The sequence below is a fragment of the Pocillopora damicornis genome, chromosome 12 (assembly GCF_964200805.1).
Source record: "Pocillopora damicornis chromosome 12, jaPocDami1.2, whole genome shotgun sequence".
NCBI lineage: Eukaryota > Metazoa > Cnidaria > Anthozoa > Scleractinia > Pocilloporidae > Pocillopora > Pocillopora damicornis.
The window spans coordinates 2,987,282-2,998,480 of NC_142681.1; the positions used below are offsets into that span (position 1 = coordinate 2,987,282).

General features: G+C 35.6%; 1 protein-coding gene across 1 annotated transcript in view; it reads left to right on the forward strand.

Annotated features, from left to right (window-relative positions):
• Positions 1-7,845, forward strand: part of LOC113684702 (uncharacterized) — a 10,676-nt gene extending 2,831 nt beyond the window's left edge. Inside the window, exons 2-16 of the mRNA XM_089190033.1 lie at positions 283-339; positions 564-591; positions 1,035-1,089; positions 1,413-1,564; positions 1,809-1,864; positions 2,526-2,592; positions 3,011-3,058; positions 3,538-3,649; positions 4,142-4,411; positions 4,596-4,702; positions 5,248-5,339; positions 5,586-5,612; positions 5,736-5,809; positions 6,116-6,277; positions 6,931-7,845. Of these exons, the coding sequence (XP_089046159.1) occupies positions 283-339; positions 564-591; positions 1,035-1,089; positions 1,413-1,564; positions 1,809-1,864; positions 2,526-2,592; positions 3,011-3,058; positions 3,538-3,649; positions 4,142-4,411; positions 4,596-4,702; positions 5,248-5,339; positions 5,586-5,612; positions 5,736-5,809; positions 6,116-6,277; positions 6,931-7,120 (1,497 nt within the window). The 3' untranslated portion in view covers positions 7,121-7,845. The remainder of the gene's footprint in view (positions 1-282; positions 340-563; positions 592-1,034; positions 1,090-1,412; positions 1,565-1,808; positions 1,865-2,525; positions 2,593-3,010; positions 3,059-3,537; positions 3,650-4,141; positions 4,412-4,595; positions 4,703-5,247; positions 5,340-5,585; positions 5,613-5,735; positions 5,810-6,115; positions 6,278-6,930) is intronic.
• Positions 7,846-11,199: the final 3,354 nt, after the last annotated feature.

Sequence of the window (11,199 nt, forward strand, 5' to 3'; positions counted from 1 at the left end):
ATTAACTTGAAAAGTGCCAGAAGAGATCAGAGGTTAAAATCAAGACACATCTGTTAATTACTATAAAATTCTCATTTAGGTGAAAATGAAAGTGAAAATTTTGTATGCTGCATCCAAATTTTAAATGTGCCCCACTCTCAAATAATTTTTGCCCTTGAGGAAGTAGAACATTGAGGTGCAAATAATTTAAGAAGTGCCATGGTGTATCTACAGGTATAATTACAACATTTTCTTGGCACTAAAGGAATTAAATAATTACGATGAATATTATTTTATTTTCAGTTTTGTTCTGCAATGTCCATCACCATATTGTTTCCATTTTTACCAGCTATGGTGAAGGTGAGATGAAATTATGATTATAGTGCTAAATTTTTAGGAAATGTCAGCAGGCTCTATAATTATGGGGAAGGAAGCTTGATTATTGAGCTCACTAAAAGTTGTTAACTTAACACCAATGAAAAATGTCTGTTTTGTACTTGATGTCTAAGATATGTAAATTGTAAATTGTCATTATTCAGAGATTTATTGTCATGTGTCTGTTTTTTTCTTTATATTTTTGTCAGAGCTTTGGGATCTCAGATGAAGACACAGGTACTATACAGTTACATAATAATTCTTTCTATAATTCCCATAAAGTTTTTGTTCAGTTACTAAGCTACAAAATGCCAGGCTGATGTACCATGGCTTTTTTTAGTGTTCTACATGATATGGTTTGATAGTTACTGATTATGAAATTACTGACTTGATCTCTATGTAATTAATTTTGTTTTTTACCATGTGCTCCATCCAAATTTGCATCAAGGACAAATACTCAATTTGCTTCCTCTCTTTAAATTTATATGTTCTATATAGTTGACAACAAAGGATCTCTGAATACTAGTGCTAATTGATAGAAGGCTCAATGATAAATTTACTCACTCTTATCCACTTTTCTTAGCCATAAGTTCTCAGTAATATTCAGTTATTTCCACATTTACAAAATAATGTAACAAAGGTATTTGATGACAATTTCCATTAATTTTTTTCCTGTCTAGGATACTATGCAGGTGTTGTAGCATCTTCACTGTTTATTGGACGCATTGCAGCTTGGTGATTGCAGATTAAATCTTTATTTGATATGTTGATCGTAGATCCAGACATGTGATTTGAATAGTAACTTAACATGGCAGTTCTGGATGTGACAAATAATTTATAATCATTGAAAAATTTGCAGTAAATGTGCAACTTGGGGGCCTAGCAAGCATGTTCCTAAAGATTCCATTCTAAACTTAATGAATAAAGGAACTTTACAACAAGACACATCAGTTACAGTCGGGTACATTGATTTGAAGATCCAAGAGTGTTGATGAACAAGGCACAGAAACTATGGATCAGCAAACATTTGTAACCAAAATTTACTTACTCCCTTTCAGTTATTTTTGGGGATTAATGACAGATAGATTTGGAAGAAGGCCTGTGATGATAATCTGCCTTACAATGACCCTGGTTGGTATGGTTTGCTTTGGTCTGTCTGTCTCTCTCTACATGGCCATTGTTACCAGACTATTTGTTGGACTATCTGCTGGTAAGTGTGGTTTTTGTACACTATTGTGGTGATGATAATTTCAATTTTGCTAATTGAAAAGGTTTTGTAACCAAGGCAAAGTGGCAGGAAACTGAAGTGAAGAATTTATTAATTAAGGGCTGAGGATTTGGTGAAAGAATTTTTCAGCTTGGAATTAGTAGGCTAGTCAATTGAAAAATGTTGAAATTTATATGTTAATACATTTTCTAAACTTATTAAATGATCTTTTTGTGATTCAATTTAGGACTCATAGGGACATGCAAAACAATTGCTTCGGAAGTCAGTGATAATACAAATCAGGTGTGTTTGTTATGACTGCATGTGTGCTCATTTTGTGAGGTGACAATCACAAGCAATGCAGGTGGAGTTATATTTGTTATTTTAATTAGTTTTAAGATTTCACTAGCCAATATTATGTGCACTCACTCAGAGGGGGTGCTTGGTGATTTAAATACCGATACCCTGAACTACAGGTGGCCAACAAATTTTGAAGTGGAGGACTCCCAACAGGTGGCACTGATTGTCATTTATGAATAATATTGGTCAGAGGGGTATCCCTGTTGGGAGATACCCAGAGTAGGGGCATCATGGTCTTGAAAATTTTGTACATTTAGATAGCTCTTTGGTATGTCATTTGGAGCATTATGGGATGATTAAACTTGAGGAGTAAGTCCTTGGCTCCCTAACCCACTCTGCTCCTATGGCCTTGCCAGAATTATTCTTGTAAAATAGTGAGCAAGTTAGAGACCAGCCTTTGAAATCATTTAACAGAACATTTAAGCATACATTTTAGTATACACAACAGAAAGACTACATACAGTAAGTGTAATTTTATATCCTTTGGTGCTGAGTAATTTCAGCACCCCTATTTTCAAGGTTGCTGTGTTCTTAAATACAGTTTCAACCCACGCAGCATTTAATGCTGAATTTTTCACACATTGTGTCTCAATTGTTTCATTAGGCAATGGCAATGTCAATTATACTGACATCTTGGAATGTGGGACTTATCATTGGTCCAGCTATAGGGGGTAAGAAAATGCTCCGTGTACTCATGGACACCAAAACTAAATGATCAGCCAATTAAAACAATGTATAAGAGTTATAACTAATGTATAAAGGTATTTAGAATGTAAAACTGCACAGTATGCCAATAGGAATTATAATAATTTCCCTCAGTGGTTGGTATTCTGAAAGTTAATTATCCATGCAGCTGTAATTGAAGGGATGTTAATGGAATAAAGCACCTTACATGCTTAACAGCTTCTTCTTTATGTGTTTCACAAGGGAGTATATGTCTTAGACTATTTGGAAAGAGAATCTTACAGTCTTTCAGAGTTATTGATTAATTTGTAAAAATAAATTGTTGTTTATTTTAAATGTTATTTACTATTTCAAATGTTGAATAAATTTAGAATGAGTAACAGATGTCTCATTTTCTAATTGTAGGTTATCTTGCAGAACCATCACAGAAATATCCCAGTGTTTTTACGAAAGGTTTGTTAGAGTGTAGTGTATAAAATTCCACTGAAAGAGAAACATTAAGCCCTGCAGCTAGCAAATAAAATTTTTCTTCGGGGTTTTATTCATTTTGTTTTTGTTTTGTGACAAGTTCTTATCAGAATGTCTCTTATAAAGTAGAATGTTGTCACTTTGCAAGAACTGCATTTAACAAATAACTGAAGTCACATCTTTATTAGGTGGCACCATATAAAGTGGTCACCTTGTATTGAGTGGTCAGTTGTCAAAGTCCCGACTTAATGTTTCCCTGAAACACTGCAATTTTTATCTCTACTAAGCCATTGGGTCACTTTAATGCGAGTCCCAAGGGCCTGTTTGTATTGTTTTCCACCTGTATTGAACAGTCACTGAAAGCAGAAATGCTCAAAGAAAACTAATAATAATAATAATAAATCATAAGAACATTTCATGGCCTCAGCTTATGCATTTCTGTTCAAACATATTTCTTTTTGCAGATTCACTCTTTGATAAATTCCCATTTTTCCTTCCCTGCCTGTTACACTGTGCTGCACTCTTACTTACAGTTGTGTTGGCCTACTTCTACTTACCAGAGACTCTTGTTACAAGGTAGCAATATTAGCTGGTAATACAAATTATAGGCTCTGAACAACCAGCTGTTGTACAGGAAATGAGCTACGATCAGGCTTAATTAAATTCAGAGCCCTTTAGTCAGATAGCACAAAGTTAGTCGTTTAACTCTCTCACTTCCAAAATCTCATTAGTAATTCTACTCACTGTCTGCTATACAATTATTATGATGTTAGTTTGTAGAATTTGGTACTGGATCAGTTAATTATCCCCTTGTTGACTTTTTTCTCTGTTCTTATCACTTTTCTGTGTACATAGTGACCATTGCATTGCATGATATTGTGCAGAGAGACTCTGTCTGGGTCACTCATGGAAGTTAAGGGTTATTGTCTTCTTCCTCTCATTACTTTTTCTCTTGTCCATGTTTGTTATTAATTTCATCAGTTCTGTTGGTTTGTTGAAAGTCATGAATTTAATTTTGTACCATTATTAGACCATCATAGATTTTTCTATTTTTTTTTTGCTACTCAGTGATGATGAGACATCATCAAGCGGTTCAGAAACTGGTGAATTGGCCATGCAAAGCACAGCTTCCAACAGTTTAATTGATGAAGATGATGAAAATAGCTGCACACAAAAAAATAGTCTGGAAGAAACAGAGGAAGTAGAAATATTTATCAATGATGTGAACAAAGAGGACATTGACAATGACAGAAACTGTTGTGGTTTTAAGAGTTGCTGTTGTCCAAGATATAGATGTTGTAAATTCTTCAGAGACAGTAAAATTGCAGTTTTATTGAGGTAATATAAATTTCCAGAGAGCTCATGTTATTTCAAGATATTTTGAAAATACTTTTTACTGTCTTACAGTGTTGATAAGAAAGGAACAAATTAATGCACATTTTAGTTCATGGCACGTGCAGTTTAAGGTTACATATTGTGTTTAAACAATAATGCATGAATTCCTTGTTCTCTTAATTTTCAGGGATCGTGTTGTAACCCTTGCCATTTGTGTGTATTGTTCACTTTCATTCATTGTCATTGGTTATGATGAGTTGTTTTCTTTGTGGGCTGCCACAGGACCTGAACATGGTAAGGTGTTTTTGACAGAAAAATAGGGATGGTAAGTTTTGAGCATGGATCACAAGCTTGCATGGATCACATTTTGAAATTCTGACCATGCTGTAAAATCCCTCTATTTATAAAATATGCAAGTTTGTTTAGTGGTTATTAATCAAGGCTTGATTCTTACTTATGACAAAATACATTTGGCCTTCAAAGATTGTTTTTTCCTAAATGTGAAAAATGAAGTATATTTGAGTGATGTACGTGTAAAGCATGGTCTGCTTTTTTGATGGTAAAGGCATCATGCATTAGTAGTCCCATTCAACCATCCATTTTTGCCAGAGTCATCTGACTCATAATCATACTGAATTTAAGATCCTTTTTTTTAAATTGAACATGAGTGCATATGGAAATCTCCTCACCCTTCTAGAAAATGGTGATTTCTGAAAAGAAAAAAAAAAAGAATAAAGCTACTGTTACAGTCAGCTTATTTGCATTCAAACAATTTGCCCTTCACATACACAGAAAAGTCAATCATGCACTAACATTAGTGTTATGTGTGATTTATACAGGTGGACTTGGCTTTTCTACTGACCAGATAGGCACTGCATTACTATGTGTAGCAGGACCTATGTTAGTTCTTCAATTTTGGGTTTATCCAAAGGTAAATGTTAAGGCCTTGGTTGCTTGACTAGGGTGGTTAATGCTATCCACTGAATAAATCTCAATCCAGTGGATGGTTCAGTTGGTTTTGTTAACTCTTACATGTAGAATAGTACTATCCACCTTTTGAACAACTGGGGAAAAATGTTTGTTTTTTACTATAATTGGCTATACACTTCCGGTTTTGAAACAAATGAATCATTACATGTGTATTGATTTGCTCTTTTTCTTTACTTCTTTTTTTTAGTTTGAAAGGTGCCTTGGATCAATCAGGGTAATGCATGTTGTTTTGATGTCATTTGTGGATTTGTTTTATTATTTACTAAATATTGTACCCATTTTCACAAATAGATGAGAATGTGTGGAATTTCCTATTAATTATTGGATTTGTTCACAGGTTTTTCAATTGGCAAATGTTGTCTTGGGAATCACAATTGCTTCTTTGTCAGCCTTGAATACCCTTCATGACAGGTTGGTTCCAAAGAAATGACATGGTTGATGTAAAGTACATGAAATAGTTAATGAAAGAGGCTAGTGGCAAAAAAAGGGTAATTCAGCTAAGGGGCTTTCATGGGGAGAGTATGGAGAAAATTGGAGAGGAAGAATGCTGAAGAAAAATTAGTAGACAAAAAGTCTCTAAAGAGATGAAGATCTTTTCTAAAGGCAAATTTTATGAAGAGTATGAACAAAAAATGAGGGGTCAGGATTGAAATGGCTCAAACATCACAATCAACCTTCATTGACATCTACTTATGATCTTCTCCAATCTCGTTACAGGTCAAAAGTTCTCTGGCCATTGATGATTGTTGTTCTCATTCCAATGAGGTTGGGTATTGGTTGTGGCTTTAGCTCCACAGGAATCCTTGTCAACAATGCGGTACCTGCTTACCTCTTAGGCTCTGCAAATGGACTTGCAATGACAGCAAGTTCCATATCCAGGTAAGCATCTAAATTATCTTATTTCTACTGAAATGATTTCCTCCCCAATATATTTGAGGCACTGTAAGGGACAAGGATAATGCATTGGTTAAGGACCTTTCCTGATATTGCTGTGGCACTGATTGTTTTTGTAAGACCTTGGGTAACAACTGATTAGTTCCGCTCTTTGCTGTCAGTGTTTTTCTTTGGGTTCTCTTATTTGATTAAAACTCAGCTTTCCTCCGCATGCATCTCTTAACTATTTGTTTTACATGTAACTCTCCCATATTAGCTCAATCAACAAATTATATTTGTATCTAGTTCATTTTAGGGTGGCTCAAAATGGTTTGGTTACAAGGGGGTTGTGGGCGAACTTAATTTGTCAAAAAAAATAATGTAACTCTGAACGTACATTTGCAGAAAGATGAATTTCAGTACGCTGATGGTAATTCCATAATAATGATCGATGAAGATCACCACAATTTTTGTTGGTCATAGAATCATAATGCTAACATATGGTTGTTTCTAATTGGCTGCCGCGTAGCGTGGTAATCTACAACGCGTCGTTTTGGGAAAAATTATCTAAACTTGTTAAGCGTTAGTTGGCATTTCTCTGATACGCTTTTCAAGGTAACTGAGTTTTACTTAGGTTTATTGCGTTCTTTTTCCTTCAGAACCTTAGCTCCACTTTTTGCTGGGGGTGTGTTTGCCTGGTCGATAAGTAAGGGCTATAAACACGGATTCCCGCTTGACGAACACTTCGCTTTCATATTGCTTTCCATCGTGTGTTTCCTGGCTGTTCTGCTGAGCTGTACTCTTCCCAAGAGACTGAACATGAGACCGTCAGCGCCATTGAAAGTATGAAGACAGAAGCCCGCATTTTCTTTCCCATCATTCAGTGTGCACACTGCATAGAAAAGGGAGGGGCGGAAACACAATGACAGCACGCTTGGCGCAACGTCATATTTATGCCACTCAGGCATTCGAGACTACCAGGATGGGGATAGCCTCATCTTTTGGAAGGAGCTGTACGCTGTTTTTAGAGGAAATGACAGATGGATTAGAACAATAAAAATTGTTACAATTTAAAAAATTACAATTCAAGTTTGAAAGCATTGGGTTAAAGTTTAAAGATGCAAAAAACTCTGGGCTCCTTTAAAACTAGAATAACCTTAATAGGACTTAATCAAAAGCTCGTTCGATAGATTTTAAATTGAATAGCATATTTATTACAATTTTATGGTCTATTTTTTATTGTGGTACTTACATCTATTTGTTTGGTGGTGTTCTCGTTCTTAATGAGAGACGAATAGAAAAACGGCTATTAATGTATGTATGCCTGAATGAAAAAATTATGATAAAGCTCGTGTGGTTTTCGCGACGACGATGCGCGAATAGCGCTTCAATTTGTTTCAACTAACTTGCACGTCATGAATTTATTACGGAAATTCTCTCACTAGTTGTCTGAGGTATTTGATATGTTGTTCAGAACTAACGATAACATCCATCTTTAATCTATTAAACGCCCTAGATCTTAATGTACAGTGTAATGTAACTCAAGTCTATAATAAAGTGCAATGTTTAGTTGAGAGTCTAGATTGATCCAGGATTGAATAATCTGGAAAAATCTCACCACCATTTCAACCAATTACATGGTACACTTGTTTTAGTCGTAGTTAACACAAGCCTATTTCATGTTTTCATTTGCTCTTTTATTTCTTATTTTTTCTGGTTTTTTCTTTTTCAATCGAAAATCGTCCTATTTTACCGGCTTAATTTGAATCCAAACATTCAAGACGTCAAACGATTTTATAAAGATTCCGTTTGCCATTCGCTTACTTAGTAGAAGTTGGTGTCCTTCCACATTTACACTTGGAAAATTGAGCTAAATTTAATACAATTTTACTTTTACTTTACTCATAATTTAGCAAAATATTTTGACTAGTTTTTAGTATGCACATTAGTATGGAGCGCTGAAGTGCTTCTGTTCTTGTCGGTGTGTCTTGTGATGGGATATGATCTAAATATATCAAGAAGAGATAATAAGGATTATTTTTCCTTAAATTATTAAATAGGTAATTTACACAAAACCAATATTGAAATTTCGGGCTATTTATTGAATTTTTTTGCTAAAGGAAAATAATGCAAAAAAATACGCAAGCCTTGGATCAATGTTTCAAGAATTTTAAATCTGACAATTTTGTCAAGTATCACCATTTGCGAATAGATCAGTAATTTTCAATAATTGCTCCCCAAGGAAAAGAACAAAAACACCAAATTAAAAAATCACACACATAAAGAAGAGTAGGGATAATATTATCATAGGAATGAAATTGGTCAACGGCAGTGAGGGAGGAAATGAATAGTTGGTTAAGCAAAGAGTTCCAAAAAAATTCGTGACCGTTCCTAAATAGTCTCTTTTTAACTCTAAATCGATGTCAGTCCAGGCTATCATCGGCTGATGATAACTGAATGCGGAAAAGAAATCAGAGATTGCATTGGTTCTGCCTTACTTTGCCTATAGTCTCCTTTGCCTCCGGTTCTTGGGATGCGAAGGCGGCTACTATTCTCATCAATTGGTTTTGGAACACTGGCGCAACATTTCCAACAAATCAGATTCAAAACCTGAACCGATTGCGGCTTTGTACACGCACTCGCGTCTTGCCGTGCTACAGCATCTTTGGATCTTTAAAGGCTACTTGTCACATTCTCCATCGTCCTGATTGGCCTGCAGCTGGGTGAAATGCACTTTGATAAGCAAGTATTTTCCAACTTCGACAACAGACACACCCGCCGTCCCATCCCCCTCAATTTAATTGTAAACTCACTATGTCCAGACCAGGACAATTCATTATTGCGGGTTCGATTATAAGAAACCTTGAAGCTTGTTCCCGATTTGGACGCGTTTGGCGCACAAAAATGTGTAGATATGATGTCATACAAGAAAATAAAGATTTCCTTTGCCTATTTTCCCCCAACTCCTGAGACAAAAAGAGGAATCAAAGATGCTTTGGTGATCTGAATTGCAAATTTTTTCTTGTCAATATTCATTATTTTTCCTCGCCTGCACATGCTGCAAAAGGCGTTACTCGGTCGTAGAAGTTTATCTACCGTTGAAATCTTCTGGGGTGATTCATAAGGTTCGGTTTCACAGAAAGCTTCAGGCCAGGACATTGTCATTTCCAAACTGATCTGCGAGAAAACCTACTTGTGGAAACCCTGGCAAGAGACTGCCAATTCAGCCAGGACATGGCAAAACATGTTGACAAGGTGGAAAACAAAATGGCCGAACTATCATTTCATACATTCGAAGGTAATTATCAGGTTTAAATGTTGTTGGACGAACTTCAATATGAAGAATTTTGTCTTGTTTTTCTCGGGAATCATCGATAATTGTTCCTAACTCTCATTTCAAGCAAAGAACGACGTTAAAGTTGGGAATATGTTATTAGTATCACTGATTTTGCTATATTTCGTAGTATACTCATAAAGCAGCAATATTTCACTGCTTGCCCGCTTTTTTCTTTTTGATGGTAACTTCAAATCGCACGAAAATCATTTTATTTGCGTTCATATTTTTGGTAAATTTACTGTACACGTTTACTGTCAATGGAAAAGTTTTTGACTAGGTTTCATGCGAAGGAAGGTCAAGGAAGCGGATGATATGGGAGGGGGGGCCCTGGGTACTTAGGGGAAATATTTGTCTCTTTTTTGTCTTTTCAGTATCGTGGCTCACGACGACTTTTTGTCATTTATGTCAAAGTTATTTGTATTCGAGACAAAGTTATCCCAGTTTCTGTGAGGCTGTCCGAGTTTAATTGTGTTTTTTCGACGATTTCAATCTAACTCTGCCGTCTCTCTTTCATTGATCAGAAATCGTATTCCAAATGAGGACAATAGAAATTAAAGAACTCTTCAGAAATTGGTGAGTGGAGAATGATTCGTTTTTGGTACATCTTAATGGGCATTGCGACACTCATTAGATGATAAGCAGCCAGCTTACAATTAGAGGATATTCAGAGCTGTAGATTATCACCCTGTCTCTCAGAAAATGAAAAAAAAAAAAAAAAAAAAAAAGATTCGTAGTTAAAAACAATGTAGTATAACCTAAAAGCCTGTAAGATGTTGAAGTAGTGGCTACCCTGTTGAAGTCAGCCATGCTTCCCTCCCACCCACCCCCCCCCCTCCCTCCTCTATTATCTCGCCCCCTGGACGTTGTTAAATAAGAAGAAACCATTTAGACAAATCAACGAATCGAAAACGAATACTGGTGTTTTGGCGAAAGAATATATTTCCGATGCTGCATTAAGACTATTTCATATGTTAAACGTTTTATGAAACCGCGCGGAGTTTTTGAGAATATTTTTGCCAAAACAGAACTTTGTCTTGGGCTTGGCAGAAAGTTTCTATTCAATGTAACTTGAAGGTATTAAGCTGAAACCACATGATTGCCACTATAGCTAGTTGCTTTTCAGTGGTCCTTGCAGTCATGAGAAACTATTCACTACATTCGTTCTGGTCTTCAAAGATGATCCTAACCAACTGTCTCATTTTCTTTCCTGCTAGGATTCTGTGTCAAGGTCCTTCCATTCTCTATTCAAGTTACATCTTGCAAATTGACAAATGAGTGGACCAAAATCAAACTGACGAATGAGAAGTGGCTGGACTGAAATTAAAGTGGGAGATGGACAAGTCACTGGACTAAAATCTTACTAGCATGTTCTCAAGGTAGATTAAATAATTAATTTTTTCAACTAAGCTGCGAAGGTGCACTCTAAGCTTACCTGTTATTTGGTACTCTTACAAACCAACATTAAAAGCATTTGGCGAGAAATTTTCGACAAGGTTACATTAGCAAAGAACGATTTACATGATTTTAGCGTCACTCGTTTTGAAAAAAAAAATCTTTAACAGAAACTTTCACGGTATACATTTAGGTAATC